This window comes from Diabrotica virgifera, chromosome 3 (assembly GCF_917563875.1).
Source record: "Diabrotica virgifera virgifera chromosome 3, PGI_DIABVI_V3a".
Classification (NCBI taxonomy): domain Eukaryota; kingdom Metazoa; phylum Arthropoda; class Insecta; order Coleoptera; family Chrysomelidae; genus Diabrotica; species Diabrotica virgifera.
Window position 1 is genome coordinate 208763545 of NC_065445.1, and position 24143 is coordinate 208787687.

At 33.6% G+C, this 24143-nt stretch overlaps 1 protein-coding gene across 2 annotated transcripts in view; it reads left to right on the top strand.

Moving 5' to 3' along the window:
• Window positions 1-2633, top strand: part of LOC126881523 (aldehyde dehydrogenase, dimeric NADP-preferring) — a 103037-nt gene extending 100404 nt beyond the window's left edge. For both annotated transcript variants that reach the window (XM_050645836.1, XM_050645835.1), the window contains exon 4: window positions 1824-2633. In XM_050645836.1, the coding sequence (XP_050501793.1) occupies window positions 1824-2416 (593 nt within the window). In that variant the 3' untranslated portion in view covers window positions 2417-2633. The remainder of the gene's footprint in view (window positions 1-1823) is intronic.
• Window positions 2634-24143: the final 21510 nt, after the last annotated feature.

Consider the following 24143-nt stretch of genomic DNA (forward strand, 5'->3'; position numbering starts at 1 on the left):
AATGAAAGGGGCTCCTGGAGTTTCGAGGGTCTTTGGTACTACATTGATGCAAACGGATTAATTATAGGTTTTTGGGGTTGCTGAACACGAATACGTGATCACATTGTGCCGTAGGCACAATGTGATTCGTGGGTCGGATTTGATAGTGTATGCATGTTCAGCAACCCCAAAAATCTAAGAGTAATCCATTTGATTTCTCCGAAACTCCAGGAGATAACCTGTCTTAGGCACCAGGTGCTCCTGTGTCTGTGCTGATCACGTATTCGTGTTCAGCAACCCCAAAAACCTATAACTAATCCGTTTGCATTAATGTAGTACCAAAGAACCTCGAAACTCCAGGAGCCCCTTTCATTGATCTTGGAAATCAGGTGCTCCGGGAGTCGGTTCTGGTGGCATATTCGTGTATAGCGACCTCAAAAAACCCTCCAGTAATTCATTTGCATCAATTAAATGACGAAAACCATCGAAACTCTAGAAGATGACGTCCCTTGCAGAGGCCCTGGCCACCACGTCATCCGGAGGGCAATTCTGATGGCATATTCGTGTTTAGCGATCCCAAAAACCCATGCGTAATCTATTTATATCTAGAAGAAACTCCTCGAAACTCTAGAAGATGACGTCCGTTGAAGTTCAAGGTCAAAGTAAAGGTCGCCATTGGATAGCCAGGAAAAATTCATAGACCGCTAATACTTTTCCTTGATCCAAACTTCTACATGTAGCCAGATAACCAGTAACTCAGGGAATTGGAATACCCAGTAAATCTTATAATTTTCCGAGTTTAGGCCTCTATATCTTGAAAATCCTTCATACGATTGAGTTGTTCCCATGAGAACTTTTTATCAGGATGCTTCCAAGAGTATTTTCCCAAAGTATGAACGAAATCTACTGGGACCTATTTTCCATAAGGTTTGTGTGGGGTCCTTTATTTTAAAACCATTTTTTTTTTCAAAAATAAGCACGTTGAATCGATGAAACTTGCAGATCATATAGACACGACATAAATAAAGCAACATGTGAAGCGGTAACGATTAATTCTATTTAAGTTGTTAATTAGGGGGTGATTTTCCCGATTTTTTATGCCAAATCAAAACGGACCAACTGTATTTTGAGCGTAACTTGCTCACATTTGATGCCAGAATATTTTTTTATAAAAATGGACATAAAGCTTTTTAAACTCTTTAAGAAAGTTGTAATGAGTTTCTCCAAAAAGTGCTTCATTTTTTGGTTATTATTTCACGTTAAAATATTTGAAGTTTGGCGAATATGAACCTATTTTTCTGCTTCTACATTAGGTCTAAAGACTTTATGTATACACCATTTTTTTCACTTTTTTACAAGCTATACTTTTGCTAGCAACGGGTTTTTCGATAAAATACTTACTTTTTGAATTATTTGCGAAAAATTGTCTAAAAACGTGTTTGTTTTGTTGAAAAATGAACATATTCACTCGCAAATAACTCGAAAAGTATTAACTTGGTGAAAAAACTGTATAGAATAAAAGTTGCTTAGAATTAGGCATTTTATTGAATTTCGGACTTATTTTGAACGTATGTTTTTCACCCCCGAGAAGGGGTGAAACTCACCCCCAGGGCAAAAGCACACATCGGCACAATATCACTTTTTTTCTTTGACATGTTGGCTATGTGTATGCCAAATTTTATGTCAATCCAAACGGTTCTTTAAAATTTACAGCAAAAACCGTCAAATAATGTACTATTACCGTTGATTGATAAATATAGAGGGGTCAGTATTTATCAATCAACGCTATTACATAATACTACAAAAATTAGTGAATACTTTGTTTATCCTTATTTATGTTTCAGATGCTAACATTGCCTTTGGAGGAGACTACGATCCCAGTGAAAGATTCATTTCCCCTACTATTTTAACAAACGTCAAATCCTCAGATCCTGTGATGCAAGAAGAAATCTTTGGACCCATTCTGCCAATCGTCAACGTGGAAAGTGCCTACGATGCCATACAATTTATAAACTCTAGGGAAAAACCTCTTGCACTCTATATATTCTCAAACAACAAAAAGGATGTCGATCAAATTCTAAACAATACATCTTCAGGTGGTGTATGCGTCAATGATACAATCATGCACATAGTGACTCTTAGTCTACCGTTTGGTGGTGTTGGCAACAGCGGCATGGGAAGCTACCACGGCAAATACAGCTACGAGACATTCGTACACAAGAAGAGCGTACTACACAAAAATTTGGGATATATTGGAGAGCTGCTGAGCTCGGCGAAATATCCTCCTTATACAACAGGAAAACTTAGGTACTTGCAACTGCTGCTTACTCCTGGCTTGGACATTCGTGGAAGATTCATGTCGCACTTGTTAACATTCTGTTGTGGAGTAGCCTTTGCATATCTTTTAACATATGCAAAGCCTTTTCTTCCTTTTTAGTTCTTACCAATAATGTTAAAATAAAAAATCATCACTGAAACGGCTACTTTGTGTACCCAGTTTTTTTTAAATTAACTCTGTTGTTGTAATTATTTGCTACTTCTAATTGATATATCTATGTATACATGACTGACTAACCTTTTTAAAGATGTTTAGAACTTATTTGTACATTATTTTCAATATTTTAATTAAGAATTACATGTTAAATAATATGCCAGTTGAATTTTTTTTATTTCGTTGGTAATTGGTTATAACTACGTAGATTAGTTTTGAACATTTGCAAGGTAAATGTTCTGTAAAATTACGAGTATTTTGATACTTTCCAACCTGAAAAGAGTTTTCATTCTCATAATTTTTGGTGGACATAACGAAGGAAGAACACTACGTTAAAAAACACTAACACATAACATGTGCATATATCTAAAAATTGGTGATCTAACAATATTAAGTTATCTATGTCATACAAAATGTGTATAGCAACAAAAGAACAAATAGACAACTGTGTAGGTACGTATCCATTAGGTTGGTGCTCCGTCCTCTGTGTAGCTGCTCCACATAGTGGATACGTTGCGGTGGTGGTTTATAAATAAAGTCCGGATAATAAGCATGACAGAAAGGTCAAAATAAGCACTTATATAAGCAAAAAAATTCGCAAAAATAAGCAAAGTTTTTATGAAATAAGCAAGGTTTAAGAACAAAAAAACGTGTACATGGATATAATGATATAAATATGAATAAAGGACATTAACATTAAATTACATGTATTTTTAATTATCGTATTATTAACAATAAATAAAAAATGTTAAGCTATAATATAATAAAAAAAAATCGAAAAATAATTAACATATTAATATATTTTTTATTCATGGCCATTAGCATAAAAACAATAATTATTAACAATATGTTTTTCAAAATGTCTTGTAAAAAGCTATGTCTTCTATCTATATACATATATTTATACGTAGAAAAAGTTATTTCAACATCTGCAGATGTGATTGGTCGTATATAAATTTAGACAAATGTACCGATACTATTTTACAACAATATAATAAATTTGGGCTGTCTGCAGACAAAAATATTAGTTTATTACATGTAATGGGCAGGTATAACGAAGGTGGTTTCCCGTTTATCTTCTAAGCCTAAGGGATCAAAAATTTTTGTGCTTTATTAAATTATTAGACTTTTATAGCTCTGTATACTTCATAGAATTTTGCTTAAGACAGGAAGTTACATGGAATTTCACTACAGTTTATCATAAGAAGTAAAATAAACAGAGATAAGCAACATATCTTTAAAATAAGCATTTTTACTAAAAATCCTAATAAGAAAAAAAAACAAAATGCTTATAATCCGGACTTTATTTATAAATAATGTAGAGGAGGGCATGCCGTATCCATTCGAGCAGTTACACGGAGCACGGTGCACCAACGTAATGGATACGTACCTTCAGGTTTAAGAAAAATGGTTTAAAGATCGAAGCAAGCTAGTATATTAACTGGCAAGCTAAAAAATCAAAAACTTAACGTACTTGTTTTATTGACACACAAAAATTAATATTGTTAATTAAAATAATAACTGAAGTTAGTAATAAACTACAAACACCAACATAGCATCAATGTTGTTAAGCCCGACCTAACTTTACTAATCATAAACTATTTTTTTATTGTCACTTTCTGCATCACTTCCTTGGTTATATTTTGACGTGGTCGGTACATCTAGCATTTTTGAAGAACTGGCTGGATGGAAGCATGCAATTTTTCTTATTCACAGTGATTGGTCTGCGAGTGGGACAGAAGAGATCTTGTTGAACGCCTATCAAATATTTCTAATGTAATCTTTTAAGTGGCTTTGCATTTTTCCTCCGCTTTTTCTTCTTATACTGCTCTAAATCTAGCACTCTGAAATCCATATGCTTGTTTGAACGTGTGTTTGAGTTGCACTTTAAACGACTAGCCACTCGAAAACCTTAACCATCTTATTTGAAGCCAGTTTAACAGCCAGTTACCACATGATAATAATGACACTGTTGCCATATGAAATAAGACTGTTACCATATGATAACTATAGCCTAATACAGAATTAACAATTATTTGGTATGGTATAGTTGGCGTGGTATATTCTATGCATATTTCGACATCGCATTTTAAACGTTTGGTTTGTACGTTTTAGAAAGCATCCTTCACTTGCACAACCTCTTTTTTATTTTCATTGAAACAAGTAAATGGCTTTGACCATAGTGCCATAGATCATATGATACTATATTTATGTTATCCCGGAATGTGATATTACTCGATTTTCATCTCCTTTTGAGCCCCATGTTTGTAATACATGTCTCCTAAATTTTAATTAAGATATAAACTCTGGTTTCATTCCGTTCTAGGCATCCATTATGAAAACACGTGAATATTGCTTCCACAACTTTTTTCCATGAATTTGTCCCGAAATATTCTCATATAATAAATCTGTACCCCAGGCAACCAAATAACGTTTCAAAACGTTGAAAAGACGTCATAATTATCACCAGACCACGTCAGTTTGTCACGTTTCTTCGACGTCGAAAGTCACGTGAATATGTCCCACCATAACTGACGTCATTTTTATTGCGTTTTAAACACGTGATATAAAAAACGTAGTTTTTAGGTCGCTTTTTTAGATTATTTTTCATTTTATGGTTTTAAAAATACACAATAATAATAATTATTCGTATGGGCATTGTTGGTATTGAAATTTTTCATTTAACTGTTTTACATTTAGCTTATAGGCTAAAAGTAAAACCAAATGCATAGAATTACAATACCCTCGATAGGTGTAAGTGTAGGTAGTTACTGTGTCAAAGCTGAAACAACATATAAACTAATAAATAATTTATTAACAAATTAATTTAATTAAACTCGATAATACATAATTAGTTCATTAACGGAAAATATTCACCAAAACAAAACACATAAGCTCAAACCGTTTTCAAGAAGAACTATTGCATTAAACTAACTCACTTGAGAAAAATGAATGAAAATCTCTTAATTAACACGTTTCTTCAACTAAATATCTAAATGAAAAGTCTTATTTTAATACCACACAACGCACGTAAACAATAAATGAAAAATTTCTTATGACAATTTAAGCTTATAAACGAAATTGTTTGTTGCCAATGTCAATATACAACATTATTTTATAAGCATTAGCTCGTTAAGCTCCTCCCATTTTTGTTACGTCAGACTTGGGCTGTCTGAAATGAAAACGTGTTTTTAAACGTATTTTAACGTCATTAATCTTACGTATTTAAAATCACCTACAAAAGACGTTTATACGACGTAATGTTCAAACACGTGTATATATTCAACCAAAAGCTGACGTTTCCTCGACGTTATTGACGTCACTTGGTTACCTGGGACCTCCCCTAAATCGGTACATCATCAGCCTCTTTCAATATGCTCTACACTGGGCGCTTGTAGCCTTTTCCGCTACTTTTTTCAAGTTATCGGTCCATCCAGTCGGTGGTCTTTTTTGATTGGCGTTACCACATGGTAATGTGGGATATTCACATGTGTACGGGCAGAGAAGGAGTACAGATTTTGGTTGATTGCACTAAGTAATACTGCAAGATATATGGAAGGGCTCTGAACATAAAGAAAACAAATCATAATTGTTAGTAAGAACAAGATTGAAGACAGATATTACAGGTGGAAATAAAACGTCGTTGATATGGTCCGAAGCGCGTTCTACAAAATGAAAGCGATATTATGCAATGAAAAACGGAATAGAAATTAAAACTAGCGTGTTAAGATTAGACCGGGAGATATTAAGTGCGTTCGCGGGTGCCTGTCGACGACTAGTCGGCGACAAATTAGCAGCAAAACGCATGCGCACTTTAAAATGATATACATAATATCGATAATACATAAATATACAAGGTCTATTTACCTAGGATAATTTAATAATTGGTTATTAATATTAATTAAAAGTAAATATACCTTGTATATTTATCTACCCAAGTAGCAATTTTTCGACGCATTGGTTGTCAGTACAAACAAATGCACTGTATATAACATTGCCACAGTGCACTTTCAGTTGTTTCGGCCAACAACCCCTACCCCGTCTGACATTACGATGTTACAACGTTAAGTAATACCTTTAGTTATATGGGCAACTAAGTTATTATTACTATTGTGACAACTACATATCACAGTTAAGTTTTTTCAACAATCGCAACGACTTAAAAACGTTATATTGCTAAACTAATTTACGCCCATGGGTTTTCTGGCCGACTAGGTAGTTGTCTCTCACGACCCCAGGGCCTTTACGTATAGTTCTAGATGTGTGACACGTTTGCGGCAACTTCTTATTATTTTATATTTTATTTTGCGGGAAAGGACATCGCACACATCTTATGGAAAATATAATGTCACTCAAATTCAATAAAATTTATACGAGTAGATATTCGTTTTAAATTAACGGTCAAATCTTATCATTGCGCCAACTCTATATTATCAATAATAAGAGCAGAAATTGATATAAATAAATCTGAAATCAAATGGGTACGTGCATAAGTTAGAGAGAGAAAAAATATTTTAAAACACCCAAATTGTTGGTACTCCATAAATCAGCGGATTAGTTTCACTAATCCGCTTAGGCCCAGCGGGGGTTTTAAGCTCTTTTGAATAGCACCCAGAGCAATAGTGATGGTAACTGACACTTTTACTGACTCAAAAAATGTGATTTCGATAAACTTTAATTGCAATTTGCGCCGTAATTATACGTAATTAAGAGTTGGCGCAATGATAAGATTTGACCGTTACTTTAAAACGAATCTATTCGTATAAGTTTTATTGAATTTGAGTGACATTATATTTTTCATAAGATGTGTGCGATGTCCTTTTCGATTTATTTAACAACCTGTTTATTTGTTTTTTATTAGCTGGTTTCTCCATTGTCCATTGTTTTATCAGTAGATTTGATAAGCTTAAATCTTTGTATCAACTTTGGTAGACAGGGTTGCCAGGCCAGTTCTTACTCTTTCAGTACTATCCGTTGCAAGATAATTCGGCTGGAATTCCGACAAAATATGTACTTTTTGTACATATTTTGTCTGAATTCCATCCGAATTATCTTTCAGTTTTGTAGTTTTGCTTTCAAAAAATCAATAGAAATCAGTAGATTCTTTTAAGGCCCTGTAAATACAGTAAAACCTGTGTTAACGGTTACCTGTCAAAATCGGCCATTTGTCGCCCGGTTTCATAATCAACTTAAAGTGAACATTAACTAAAGTTCACTTTAAAGTTGACATTTACCCATATATGAATTGTGATAAACGTAGGTATGCTTTTTCTCATGAGCAATTTTTCAGTGCGTCACAGTTTTTCGATTTCTTTTTAACGCATTAAATTGTATATGACAGAAAAAAAGGCACGTCGGTGATTACTTTTTTAATTATTCTAGTTCGGTGATTATTCTAGTTGTCGATAGATGGCGCTATAATAGAAAAAGTTTATTTACTAATTATATAATATATCTACGAATATAATCTGTACAATTTATAAAACTATACAAATAAAAGAAAATACCATTTTGTAAATGCAATAAAGACAATTGATTTGTTTTTATGCTCAATTGCAAATAAAATTTGACAACTGTCAGATTTAACTAAAATGTCGTGTTAGAATAAATGTTATAAATGTATATTATCACGGACTTACCTTTTTTTCTATCATTTGTGACGCACTGACAAATCCTCATGAAAAGAACCATACCAACTTACTTAAAATTTAAAATCCACTTTAACTGATTATGAAACCGAACGTTACAATCATTTTGAAAATTCGCCAAACCAATTATATGAAGATTTCCTTATTTAGATCTGGTATTTACCAGTTTCATTTCTCTGTCCATCTATTATCATCATCTACGTCCTGAATCTTATTTTCGGTAAGGACAAACGGTAATGATAACAAAATGTTGAAATATACCAAACATCTAATAGAAAACATTGCCTACTAGAATTTTTTAATAATATCAAAAATATACCAAAACAGTAGATATCTAGTAAATGTGGCAACGCTGTTAAGGAGAATGATGCACTTCATTGCACTGGTCACATGACCTCTGTCACCCAATAAGAGGGTGCGTTCTAAAGTAGTTGGGATAGTCGGCCAGGCCGTGTTTGGTCGGTGACTGGACTTCTCGGTTGTCTCATGAAGTCTCATCCGTCTAGGTTTGGTAATAAGGTATATTTTAAGTAATATTGGTAATATTGTTTAATGCACCATTTTGGTTTTTTTGGGATGTAAAGAAAATAAAAACACAAAATATAAAAAATGCAGACATTTTCTAATACCTTTAAAAGCACCATCAATACATTAAATTTATACAAAACAACTTTAACATAAATTCTGGCTTTTATATTAAAATTAGATTTTTTAAATTTGCATATTTTTTGTTAAAAAGGTCACAAAAAATGAGCGCATGTGTTTTTTAAAGGTAGAATATCCATATTTGACGGTAATCTGAGATGCGTTTATAAATTTCACATCAGGTAATTTTGTTTAAGTCCTTATTTATGTATTTATATAAATTTAAATACCTACCTAATATGATGCCAAAATAGTTTCCTTTTTATATAGGTAAAAAAACATAACCAGTCCGACTCTTTGAACAACCATTGCACGCAGGCGCTTTTTATAGTCGCTTCGGTTGTCTCATGCAACGCTTAAGGTTGCCTAGGCAACGTCAGGACAACTCAAAAATCGTCCACCAAATTAGTGCAGAATTGGGTCGTCTTCTAGGCAATAACAACGTTGTAACAAAACGTTGCCACGCGGTAGACAACGTTGTCGCGTCGACAAATTGCTACTTGGGTATTAACGGTATTATTTAAATTAAGTGAGGTTAGAAATTGTCGGCGACAATTTGTCAACTGTACCCGCGAACGCACTTATTATACAGAAGTTCAGCCACGATTTTCTAAGTCCTGCCTTTTGCAATAGTGGAAGGGTAGACGAGGTACTTACAATTTGTGGAAATATCCACAAATTTCCTGTGACAACTTCCTGTAAAAATTAGATTTTCCCAAAAAATAAAAATAGGGTTTTGCGATGAATTTCTGAGTCCTGCCATATCCGTAGAATGACAGGATACTATGGATTTTATGAAGAAATTTTTTTGGGCAGGAGGGTTGCAAACGGACTAACGGAGTATATATATGTATACAAACATGTAAGGAAAATAATGACATTTTCATGATTTTCTGGGTCCTGCCAACTAAATAAATTAAACATATTTATTTCAAAATGATCAAAAAAACTGTTTACATGACGTCTCCTACTGTTTAAGTATTCGCGGTGTGCAAGTACTTGGAAAGGGAAACGAGAAACGAACGTGCGCGAGTTGCGGAGAAATATTGCAACTATCTTAAATAATTCATATTGTCAATTGAAATTGTCAAATTGACGTATATTTCATACCTTCTGTCATTGAAGCAGAAAAATTATATATTGCTCCACAATATTGATATGATATGCAATTATTATATAAAGGTAATTTAATTAATTGTATTTTGAGTGCAGTACTGCATTTTAATAACTAATTTTATTTACTACATACAATTTTTCACGTTTTCATAACATAACCTGAATCTTATTTTTTCTTCTTACTATTTTTTTGGACTATGGTCTTGACAATTATCCAGTAACCAGGACTAATATAATTGGCCAATATAATTAAAAGTGCGAATAATAGTACAGAGCGAAGAAATAGGGGTCGCTTTGCCGAACTTGCACGGTCCCAATACTTGTCGCTTGGAAAATTCTGCGGAAAATTTTCAACCTGATTTCGTGATTTTCTGAGTTCATGCCATTTTGCACATGTTTCAAGAATCTTAATATAAGTCTATTTACAAAGAGGCAGGATGGTTTTATAGTTATTTCGCATACAGGGTGGGGCATTAGTGTGACAAAGTCTAATTACTCGTTTGTCGTAAGAGATACGAAAAAAAGTTATTTAGGTAAAACGTGGGGCAAAGAGAGGATCATAATTTAAAAATACTTTCTAATATACAGGGCTACCCCTATTGAAAGGGTGACACAAAATTATGTTTTTTTTTTAATTGAACACCCTGTATATAATTTTAAGATTCCTATAATTTTAAGACAATTTAACACAATTCACATAATTCAAAAATGTTTCCTAAGGGAGCTAGAGCTCTTTGAAGATGACGCCTTGTAATTAGATTTTTTTATCCAGAACGCTTCCATTTCGATAGACAAAAACTGGTCCGCCTTTTTATCTTCCAGAGATAAATCGATTCCATCAATTGCGAATCTCTAGTACCGGTCATAGGAGTCCGTTTTGGGTAGGACAACGGTTATTTTATCGCATAACTTTTTTGTCTTGAACTTTTAAGCATTGTTGACACTATATTATTAAATTGTGAGGTATTCTAGTACTAAACGGTACTCTTACTTTAAGTCGGTAGAATGCACCGTTTTCTAGAAAAATCAATTTCAAAATTTTTCGTATTTTGAATTTAAGAAAAATTTGAAAAAATAAAAAAGAACGGTGTATTTACCGACTTAAAGCAAGAGTAACTTTTAGTACTAGAATACCTCATAATTTAATACTCTACTGTCAATGCAATACTCTACTTTAAATGCTTAACAATTAAAGCAAGTTATGAGATTTCGTTAATCTAACCAAGACGGACGCCTATGACACACAATTGAGAGCACACGTTCTTTTTCATGTAATTGCCTTAACATATGTCTTATTTTTAAAAGCCACCGCCATTCCATAACATAATGACAACTGTTTGATTGTTTTATAAGCTCAACGAGTGTAATTCTAACAGTGTTGCCATAGTTATCTAAAATATGTTTTCTTATGAAAAATAAAATATTTCGTTTTAAATAATGTTAAGTAGTTGATAATTATATTTTTCTACCAATCCAAATAAAAAAGGTCGTATAAAAAGCATAGTATTCTACTTGCATGTAATGGCTATTACTCACTCTGATGAATTACGACACTCGCCAACGGCTCGTTTCGCAAACTTCATCATCGTGAGTAATAGCCATCATTATATGCTCGTTGAATAATATACTATTATTTATTATTAGTTTTAGAACAAAAATGTACCTATACGAAAATGGAGAGAATTAAATTTTAAACAATTTTGATCTCTTTTAATTTTTTTGCTAAAATCAATATTTCAGGTAGGTAGTACTATGCGGTAAAGGTGCGAGCATAAGACCTGATTGGTTTGATAGCAGTGGTTTTTGTTCAATATCTCCGTCATTTTCAACTTTTCGACAAAAATGGTACGAATTGAAATTGTTCTAAATAAATCGTGTTTACAATAATTATAATAATTTTTTTAACCATTTTTTTCGTACGGGTGATATTTTCCGAGTTAATTGTACCTACTTACAGTAGACGCCTATATTTTTGACACTGATATATTCCACGTTAAAATTTTCGTGGACCCCCACTTACAACTTGTGAACGTAGAATCCCATTGAGTCCCTCGTGGACCCCTGGGGGTTCACCTGGACCACTTAGAGAATCACTGCACTAGTGGGTCGCGACCTACTCGTTGGCAAACGCTGATATAATGGGATGTATAATCTATCATTTTATATGAATATGGTTGCAGTTATGTATATAATTAAAAAGGATCAATTCTTGCCCTATTTAGTAGTGAACAAATTCAGACTTCATTTTATGCTGTCAATTTTAATGCACAGATTTATTAAAAGTAACACAAGAGTGTTTCTTAAATCACAAGATATTTCAACTGACTTGACTTAATCACATGCAAATAGATAGATAAGTTGATAATGTACAGTAAGTATTGATTTTGCTTTTTGTTTCAACTTGTTTTTATAAAAGGTTGTAGTTGTTTCAGTCAATGCACAAAATTAAAATAACGAGTGTTACTATTTGACAGAGTTTATTTTAATGACCATAAGATTTGCACATCTAAATTGTATTTAATAAATTTTTATACATCTAAATTGTATTTAATACATTTCTCTACGGTGCTACCCGTTGTATTATAAGCATTTTTGTCGTGTTTTTACTATTTTTATCAATTGCTTTATTATTTTTTGTATTTCGTATATTTACTTTATTCCTTGTTATGAAATTTTTAATACCAACCCATTTTTCTTATAAAGTTGTTTTATATACTAGTTAATAATATAGTTTTAGGTATTATAAAATCACTACGTCTTATTAAAATATACATCCTAAAACCAAATGATTCTTGGTATTATTGACAAATCCTCTACGTCAACCAAACCTCCGTAGAAAGAATGACGCACTCATTCTACTGCTGCTTAATATCAATATAAAAAATAGATAAGTATCATTAACGTATATGGGCCTAATCGTCCAGGAACCAAAGCTTTTCACCTCGCAATTTTTACAGAATAGATCAATTTGCTTGAAAATTTGAGAATAGTATACAATAAGAATAGTACAGAAAGACTATACAATGGCATAGTCCATGGATCAAAATATATATGATGCGCTTTTACCATGGGGGTGGTTACCACCCCATCTCGGGGGTGGACATTTTTTATTATATTTTGACCGCAAAAATTAATACAAATATTCATTCTAAGCAGAAAATGGTCTATACATTTTTTTGATAAAATTGATAGTTTTTGATTTATTCGCTATGGAAAGTGTTAGTTTTATATCTAAAAAATCAGTGTTTTTCGATGGTATACTCATTTGCGATTCACTTAATCTTTGGCGTATAACAAATTTTATCAAACTAAGTTCTTGGGAATTAAATTACCTAAAATTTCATATTTAAACATTTTTTCGTATCTCTGATGCTAATCTTTCTATTCTGAAGAAAATGGTATTTTTTACAAAATTGCAAACATTCGCTATTCGCTTTAAACTTCAGTTTTTTAAAACCTAATCATTATTAGCCAGTCAAACTTCTAGAATCTATTAATAATACATAAAACATAAATAAAGAAGAATAAATAAGGCCAATGACTAAAAACACCGCTAACTTACAGTATTATGCTTCCAATCAAATTTCTCCTTTTTTTTTGTTTCAAAAAAATATATTGATTTTTTAACCGTTACTTTTTTATTTTTAATCTTAGAAAGTTCGTTAAAAAAGAATTTTGTAGGTTTTTATAAGATCTATAAGGCTATTAATATTAAAGCCTTTTAAAATTCTCAGTCACAAAAAGAGGTGGCATTGAAAGGGTTGGTAAAGGTGGTTTTTGCATGATATTAAAAGTTTTAATGGTCAATAGCTCACTCAATTTTTGGCCTAAAAAATTTTTTGCAAAGCAAGTTCTTGGGAATTAAATAAGCTACAATTTCATATTGAAATATTTTTTCGCATCTATGATGCTAATCTTTCTATTCTGAAGGAAAGGGCATTTTTTACCTCACTACAAAAACTCGTTATTCGCTTTTAACTCCACTTTTTTTAAAACTAATCAATGACAAATTTTAATTAGGGTGGTGATTAGGGGGTTGTTTACGATCACTTTTTTGCTGAAAAAAATAGGGACTGATATTCTTTTCATTATAAGTCACTTAATTTTTTTAGTTAGAGATTTTTTTTATTTCTGGAGATACATTTTTTTAAATACTTAAAATTAGTTATAACAAGCTATCCTCGAAAAATGCATAGCTTTCCCATCCTTTGACTTTGAAACTACAATATTTAGCATTTGACGAAGAAGAGTCAACATATAATAAAGTATAGCTCGATTACTATTGGTCTTAAAGAAAATAAAAAAAAAGGTTTTGTTTATTTTTTCAAAAGGTACATTTTTGTTAAGTAAAGTTGTCTTGATAAAACGAAAACTTTTTGAGTTATTAACAGAAAACTGACTAAAAACATTGATTTTTCGATATAAAACTAACACTTTCGATGGCGAATAAATAGAAAACTATTAATTTTATCAAAAAAATGTATGAACGTTTTTTGCTTATAATGAATGTTTTTACCAACTGTTGCGGCCAAAATATAATAAAAATTTCCACCCCCAGATGGGGTGGCAACCACCCCATGGTAAAAGTGCCTTTTGGCATGATATAGATTTTGATCCTTGGACTATCCACTATTTATTCTCAAATTTTCAAGCAAATCAATCCATTCTGTAAAAATTGCGAGATTTTGTCCTATTTTAAGCTTCATTACTTGGACTATAATGAAGATAGAGATTTAGGAACCAAAACAGAGTTGTACAAAATCTAAGCACCCCAATAAATAATATGGATATATTTCCCCGATAGAGCAGTAGGGTTACTAAATTCAATACTGAGAGGAAAAATATGTCAAGAACAGCTAAACTGCGAGTGTACGAGACAATAATCAGACCCACAGTGATATATGCCAGCTGAACGTGGATTATGAACCAGCAGGAAGAAAAGAAAGTAGAGGTATGGGAAAGAAAAAAAATCTTCGAAAGAATACCGACTGCAGAGAATATTTGGAGAATAAAACATGGATTTGCCTATCTAATCAAACCGGATATCTAACTCCACTCTTAGACTCGTTAGTGTTGAACTATATTATATTCATAGGCGTAACCAGGAGGTGGATTTGGGGGGTTATAACCCCCCTTTTGGATGTACTTTGAGCTGTATACGCTTAACACCATTATTATTCCATACCCCCCAGAGACCTTCAAGTAGATATAACCCCCCCTTAGGATCATCCTCCTGGTTACCCCTCTGATTATATTTGCTTCTGTTTATTAGCTCTAGAATGAGAATTCTTAATGTATTAACAATGGTATCTGCCTTGTTAAATTTGGTAGGAGAAATATCGTGATGTTGAGAGTTTGTCCTATAACTTCTGGTTTCAGACAAGTTCGTATCTGTTAATAACGGCTGTAGAAGGCTAGGAAAATTATGTATAACTAAGTTACATGAAAGGATGTTATTGGGTTTAGTCTTCTTCTTAAGGTTCCATCTTCTATAGAAGGTTGTATATCAACATGGCAATTCTTATTTTACTTACAGCAGCTCTAATTAGTTAGAGCTCACACTAAACCATTCCCTTAGATGTCGTAACCAGGAGGTTCGTCTTCTTCATACCTTCTTTTACCTTTTATTTTGCCCTCTATCATGGAACGCAGCAGACTATAACGAGGATCTCTTACTATATGACCGAAATATTAAAGCTTCCGCCTATTAATTGTCTGTATAATTTCTTCCCTCTTATTACCCTATCAAGGACTTCAATATTGCTAATTTTGTCTACCCATGATATTCGTACTATTCTTCGATAACACCAACGCTCAAAAGCTTCCAGTTTCTCAATCTCTAATTGCTTCAATGTCCAGGCCTCGGATCCATATAGCAAAGTTGTAAAAACGTAGCTGTGCAACAACCTTATCCTTAGATCCATTCGTAAGTCTCTACTACATAATAGATGTTTCATTTTCACAAATTTTGCCCCTGCTTTTTCTATACGGCTTTTAATCTCTTGTGTTTGTTCTGCGTTTTAACTAACCAATGTTCCTAGATATTTGTAATTAGCTACCCTTTCTATCTTCTTCTTTTTCTTCTTTTTGTATAGACATGACTCTGTCTGTTTTTTCAATGTGCCTCTAGTAAGTTGTCGTTCCATCGTTTTCGTGGTCTTCCCACTGATCGTCTCCCTATTGGGGAGCCGTCTCTCGCTCTCCTGACTACCCTATTTGTTGCCATTCGGCTTATGTGGTCATTCCATTCTATTCTTCTGTTTCTTACCCAGTTATTAATGTTATCCACCTTGCATCTCCGTCGTATACCTGTACTTCTAGCTCTGTCCCATAGAGTCTTAATTACCATCGATTTTTCGAAGGGTTTTCATCTCGGCTGTTTCGAGCAATATTTTTGTCCTCTCTGTGTCGGGTCGTGTTTCTGCCGCGTATGTCATTATTGTTCTGATGACTTTTGTAAATTCTGCCTTTCATTTCTTTTCCGATATTTTTATTTCTCCATATTGTGTCATTCAGGCAACCTGCGGCTCTGTTTGCTCTATTCACTTGATCTTCCACTTCTGTTTCGAGCCTCCATAGCTAGATAGTGTGATGCCCAGGTATTTAAACTTTATCACTTGTTCTATTATCTGATCTGACCTTCCAGCTCCAATTTACATATTGGATCTGCTGTTATAACCAGGCAGTTTGTCTTTTTTGAGGAAATTAACATGTTAAATTTTCTGGCGATTATGTTGAATTGGTGCAGCATACGTTGTAAATCATTTTCACTTTGAGAGATTGGTGTTACATCGTCCGCTTAGCAGATTATTTTAAGTGCTTTTTCTCCCATTTGGTATCCTTTTTTAGTTCCTACTTTTTTTATTATTTCGTCCATGATCAGGTTGAACAATAAAGGACCCAAGGAATTCACCTGTCTTATCCCATTGCCGGCTTCAATTGGGTCAGTTAGTTCATCTTCCTCTTTTACTTTTATTGTGTTGTTCTGGTAAATGATTTCTATCGTTTTAATTATTCCCAGAGGTCTCGAGTATAACAAGTGAATAACGTCCTTTAATGTGACCCTGTCAAATGCTTTCTTAAGGCCCACGAAACATAAATATATGCCGGTTTGTTGTATTCCAACGATTTCTCTTGAACTTGCCTCATTATAAATATAGCGTCAGTTGAGCCGTCAGGTCGGCCTTCCCGACCTAAAATCTTGTTGTTCTTCTGCTAATGTTATAATTTCATTCAATTTGTTTGTTATCACTTTTGTTGTTAATTTTAATGTTCTGTTTAATAAGTTAATCCCTCTGTAATTCTCCGGGTCTTTTGAAGAGAGGTATTAGGATGCTTTATCTCCATTATTGTGGCATTCTGTTTTGTTCTATTATTTTTTGTATTCGTTTTAATATTTGTGTAGTTAGATCTTGTCCGTCGTACCTTTGGAGTTCGTTAGATCTTCTGTCTTCTCCTGGAGATTTTCTATTTTTCAATTTTCTTAATGCTTCCTTTACCTCTCCCTCCTCGATGTTAATTTCTTCGTTTGTCGTAACTTCAGGTATTGGTGGCATTATCGTCGCTTTTAGCAAATATAGATCGGAAGTAGTCTGCCCTTTCTATCTGGATGTTATTATAGTCCAGAGAAATAAGGTTTTTGTCGGGACACTTGAGCAGCCAGGTTGCAAATAGATTTTTTGGGTACTATATACCTAATACATTATAAATACAAAAATACCCGTCACAGTTCGGACGAGAAACTTAGTTATTAACAGATAAGGGTCAAAAATGGCAGTTTTTTCGTTTAAATTGCTACAGGTAAAAATAGGGTAATTAAATATCTTATCTATAATATTCTTCTTTTTATAGATGAGCCAAGGTTTAAAATGGCACTTTTTGAATTTTGGTCCGATCCTTTTTTGTCTCGGAAAGTGCAAAATAAAATTAAAATTTCAAAAATAAAAAATGTGCTATAACTTTTGCGAAAATGGCCTGAAGACTTTCATATTGCACGAAAAGTTGAGTCAAACATTCCATATAATGCACAAAAATTTTTAAGACGATTCGTCAATTAGTTTAAATTTTATTCAATTTGTTTATCGCAAAGAGCTTTTTTTTTCGCAATGTTATTGTTCAGAAAATAATAATGACCTAGCAATTCTGTGGAAACCACATGCAAGAATAATAGTTATATTTTTAAAGTATTAAAAAAAACATTAAAAAAAAGTTTAGTAAAACAGAGTCATTTTTGGCTTCTAAACAATTTGAATAACGTTGTTAATATTTACTATAGAGTAAATCTACTTTAGGATTTCAAAAGCTGGTATTTTTATAAGAATTTTCAGAAAAAACTTTTTGCCTAGGTTAATTAGGTTCAAAGTTAGTCACTTTTATTATTTAATTCGCAGTTATTTCTATATACCTCAAATTCTCCTGTAACAGTGTTAGTTACCATACTACTCCGAAACGGCTTGGCCGATTTTTATAAAATTTTGCACGTTTATCCTGTAGGATGTTGAAGAGGTTTTAATCTATTTTTTATACCCATAAGTTATAAGGGAGTTCTGAAGCTATTTCCTTGTGGTATTTTTATAATTACGTATTTTTTATGGGAAATAAGCCACAATTTTACTAAAAAATAAATTTATTAACGTTTCGAAGCCCAAATCGGGTTTCGTTGTCAAAATACAAAATTTTGTATTTTGACAACGAAACCCGATAATACAAAATTTTGTATTTTGACAACGAAACCCGATTTGGGCTTCGAAACGTTAATAAATTTATTTTTTAGTAAAATTGTGGCTTATTTCCCATAAAAAATACGTAGTTATAAGGGAGGTTGCCCCCCTGACATTTTTTAAAATTTTTTTTTACAAAATTATCTACCTTAATTTTATATGATGCAGAATTAAAAAATACATATAACCTTAATTTTAACTCTTCTATCACCAACTCCTATTTGTTATTAGCCATCTATATATTTACATCTATAAAATTCTCCTGTCACAGTGTTAGTTTCCATACTCCTCCGAGACCGCTCGACCGATTTTTATGAAATTATATATGTATATTTGGTAGGTCTTAGAATTGGTCGTAATCTATTTTTCATATCCCTGAGTGATAAGGGAAGTTCCCCCTGATATTTTGTAATGTTAGGTGGGGTTATGTGTACATAACGTACTCTATAAGACTGCGAGTACATACAAATTAAAAAAATTATGATCAAAATCCATCAACAAGTTCCAGTGATATTAATCGCAGCATATGTTTGCAGAACCAGTTTCATTTTTTGAGTGCACGTATTTTAGTAATTCCCCTTCACCGACCACAGATTAATTCCTTTCGGACGCCATTTTTAAAGCTTTATTAACCACTCTGTTGAGGTTCAAAGTTTACTCAAACTTTTACACATAACCTATATATCTTCAACTTCAAAATGGCTCTAGTTAGGTTGCTTAATTGTTATAAACAAAGTAGCCGTCAATTAAATAAAAAAAGTGGCTAACTTTGACCATAATTAACCTAGGCGAAAAGATGTTCTTTGAAAATTCGTATAAAAATACCAGTTTTTCAAATTACATTGTAGTTTTAGCCTACAGTCAATATTAACAAAGTTATTCAAATTGTTTATAAGCCAAAAATGACTCTATTTTAGTAAAATATTTTCTGAGTGATAAAAATGACTTTTTAATGATTTTTTAAATACTTTGAAAATATGGCTATTCTTTTTCATGTTGTTTTCACAGAATTGCTGTATCATTATTATATTGTGAACAATAACATTGCGAAAAAAAAGCTCTTTGGGATAAACAAATTGAATAACATTTAAACTAATTGACGCATCGTCTTAAATTTTTTTGTGCATTGTACGGACTGTTTGACTCAACTTTTCATGCAATATGAAAGTCCTAAATTCATTTTCACAAATGTTATAGCAAATTTTTTATTTTCGAAATTTTAGTTTTATTTTGCAATACCCGAAGCAACAAATAATCGGACCAAAATTCAAAAAACGCTATTTTAAACCTGGGCTCATCTACTAAAAGAAAAATATTATAAATATGACCTTTAATTACCCTAATTTTACCTGTAGCGATTTAAACGAAAAAACTTTCATTTTTGACCCTTATTTGTTAATAACTAAATTTCTCGTCCAAACTGTGACGGGCATTTTTGTATTTATAATGTATTAGGTATTAGGTCTGGATCCCGCATATGAAAAAAAAGTTGATTAATAGCAAGCTGAAAATTTGTTAATAGCTTAAGGGTGTCTAGTCGGATAAACTTTGATATATGGAAACACTGTAACAGGGGCAGTTTTAATTGTGGAACAGGTTAAAAATTTGGAACGGTCAGAACACGAAAATGGCACATTTATTTTGTCCGACAGAACAGACATAAACTCTCCGAACAGAGATTAAACTCTCATGCAAAAATCAGACTGCTATTTATCACCTGTCATAATTCCTGTCATTTGACATATTCTACATGTTCCACTCATTAAAACGCCAAGTTGGTGATAAATAGCAGTCTGATTTTTGCATCAGAATTTAATCTCTGTTTGGAGAGTTTAAGTCTGTTCTGTCGGACAAAATACATGTGCCGTTTTCGTGGTCTGACCGTTTCAAATTTTTAACCTGTTCCACAGTTAAAACTTCCCCTGTTCCAGTGTTCCCATATATCAATGTTTGTCCGACTAGACACCCTTAAGCTAATAACAAATTTTCAGCTTGCCATTAATCAACTTTTTCTTCATACGCGGGATCCAGACCTATATATAGTACCCAAAAAACCCCATTTGCAACCTGGCTGCTCAAGTGTCCCGAACATGGTATATTTTTGCCTTATTTCCCTGGTGTATTAATATGGGGTGTCTCGTTGTCTTTTGGATTTTTTGTAATGACCATGAATTTTGTTTTCTTTAAGAACATTTTAATACCATATAATCAACGTGTCATCGGCACACACACTACACATTGCATTGTAATCTGATTGCGAAATCAACGGTACCATACCAATGATCTTAGTTGTCAAGATATTTAAGCTAAATAATAAATACTCCAACCGGGTCGCCCCCAAAATTGATACTCTCATTAAACACGCCTAACTTCACACACAAATTTGATACAAGAATTATAAAAAAATATGCATTGAAATCCAGATCGCGTAATTTTCTGAGCATTATAAAGTGAGCACAAAGACATACATAATTTTTTTTGTAATTCCATCTTCAATTTACCCTGCACTTCTCGTAGTATCGATAAGGTAGAGTCATATTTGTTTTGGACGGCGCCCAGTCCAAACTATAGAGAATTTTCTCTGTCTCTAGATAGATGTCGCTAACGCGTCCGTACGCATCTGATATTTTATTAATATGCATAATTCGACAGCTTGGATTCAGTTCGCTTCGGAATACACCACAGGCGGCTCTGAAGACGCTGAAAAGCAGAAACCTTGGTCAGCCGATGGTGGTGGCCCCGAATCGAATTTAATCTAAAGCTGTGTTTCCTTCCTTTTCCCTAAATAATAAAAAAACATCTGTTGGCTGGATGAGCCAGTATATTCTGCTTTGTACAAATCTGTTGCTGTTTTGCTAAATATACGTTTTCCCCATATATCTCCTCATCATCATAGTCATTAACATCTTAGTAGATGTGTTTATGTTTCATAATTGGGCTTCAGCAGCTCGGACAGTTTGATTGATAATATTTCTCCACTGGTCGCGGTCATCAGTTACATGTATTACCTCAGTATACTGTTTGTTGAGAAGCTTTTTAGTAATGTCCGCCCATCGCTGTGGAGATCTTCCGCGTTGGCGTTGAGTCTGAGGCCTTGCTTGGACCACCAACCGCTCCATTTTGTGATCACTTCGATGGATACGACCAAAGAACTTTAAAATTCTAGAGTAAACGGTACTGGAGAGACGCTGATCCGGTTTAATTTCATCCAGAACCGAGATATTTGTACGGCGAGCCGTCCATGGAATTCGAAGCAGGCGTCTCCATGTCCATATTTCAAAGGCGTCTATACGTCGTCTATCTGATTCTTTGACTGTCCATATGTCTCGCATGCATAGTAAAATATGGAATAGACCAGAGTTGAAACGAGTCTCTTTTTGTTTGTCATAGTAATGTGACGATCACGCCAGACCCCGTTTAGTTCACTCATTGCTGCTCTTGCTAGTTGAATGCGTCTTCTAATTTCGGGTTCACAACTGCCTGTGTTGTTAACTAGAGCTCCAAGATATATCATAGATGAGACTACCTCGCATCCCGCAATAGTTTGAGTTTCAGGAAACTGTTGTTGGCGATCAATAACCATGATTTTGGTTTTGTTGTAGTTAACCATGAGTCCAAATTTAGCACTTTCTACCTCGAGTTTTTTTAATAATTCAGTAATTTCTTCTGGAGTAGAGGCTAGAAGTGTAGTGTCGTCTGCGAAACGCAAGTTAGATATCTTAGCACCATATATCTTAACACACATATATCTCCTACTTAAATGCATATCCAAATATTTCTCATCTTCTTGTTGATGTAATTATTAAGTTTTGAGATTTACTGGATTTGGTGGTGGTTTATTTTTATTTAAACCGTAAATTAAAAAAATTAGTTTCAACTGTTGTTCAATGCCATAGAGAATTCTCTGGAATTGTAGCAAAGCAATGTTGCGGTTGGTGTGAGAGTTTAAAATGATGGAATCATATTTTTTTTATAACCCCTAATGGATTCTGCAATCTGTCGGAAGGGCAATAAACGTTTGCTTTGACAAATGTGAGATTGACATGTAGAGTATCACTCCAGTGGGTGATCTCCTTTAAAGAACTAGCTAAATTTAAATTTAGTGTTTTTTTGACAATGAGAGTACTTATTGGTGTCTATATGTAGTTAAAAGCTAAAACTTATCTGAGTCCTGTAGACAGATCGGCAGGCAGCAGGCGTCCAAGTCTACGCACTTTGTTGACATCGGGCACGTTTAGGCGGTTGGCCAACACGTTAGGATGCACTGACACTCTTTCACTGTAACGAACACTGAACTGGTAGATCACTTCCTTGATGGATTCCAACTTGACGTCGTGTAGAATGACCCTGTTGGGGATGTAGAAAGGTGCATCGACGATGGTTCGCAACACTTTGTTTTTCAATCTTTAAAGGATGTCAATGTTGGAATTACTGGCGGTTCCCCAAAGTTGTATAACATATGTCCACACAGGTTTGAGAATGGCCTTATACAACAGTATTTTGTTGTCCAATGATAATTTAGATTTGCGTCCAATCAGCCAATACATTTTGCTAAATTTAAGGCCTAGCTGTTTTCTTTTGGTGAATATATGTTTCTTCCAAGTCATCCGTCGGTCCAAATGCATGCCAAGATATTTAGCATCGTCAGCTTGTGAGAGGTAGCAGTCGTTGATTTTTACTGGCGTACATGATTCTCTGCGTAAAGTGAATGTCACTTGTGTAGATTTCCTTTCATTAACTCTGATACGCCATCTTTTTAGCCACTTTTGGATCAGCTGTATAAAGGAGAAACAATATAGGTCCCAAGACGCTGCCTTGAGGAACGCCAGAATATATTGGATGTAATGCAGTAAGTTTACTCCCTTGTTTCACGAAGAAATGTCTGTCTGAAAGGTAGGATTTTAGTAGTAGATAGTGGGAATAGGGTAAGAGTTCTTTCAATTTAAATTGTAAGCCGCTATGCCACACTTTGTCAAATGCCTGTGATATATCCAAGAAGGCTGCTGAGCAATATCTTTTACTGTTCAGATCCCTGTAGATTTGGTTAGCTAATCTGTGCACCTGCTCAATTGTTCCGTGCTTTTTTCGAAATCCAAACTGATGATCTGGAATCATTTTTTTTTAATTTATTATTATTTCGAGCCTACTGGCGTAGAGCTTTTCGAAAACTTTGTGTAACATTGGGAGCAGGCTTATTGGCCTATATGAGGAGACGACTTCTGGTTTTTTTCCGGGCTTAGGGATCATGATGATTTGTGCAACCTTCCAGGTGCAGGGGAAGTAACTCATCCGTAGCATTGCGTTGAATATGAAGGTTATAAGTTTGTAACATTTTTCAGGTAACTCTTGTAGTATTTTTCCAGAAATTAGATCGAATCCAGGTGCCTTTTTTATGTTGATTTCATGCTTTACAATGTGTTTGACTTCTTTTACAGTAAATTTATGTAGAGGCAAGTCCATTTGAAATGAGGCATCTAGGTAGTCCATTATTTCTTTTTCTTCTGCGGTGGATACCTCGGAAGGAAATGGTTTAAATACATTTTT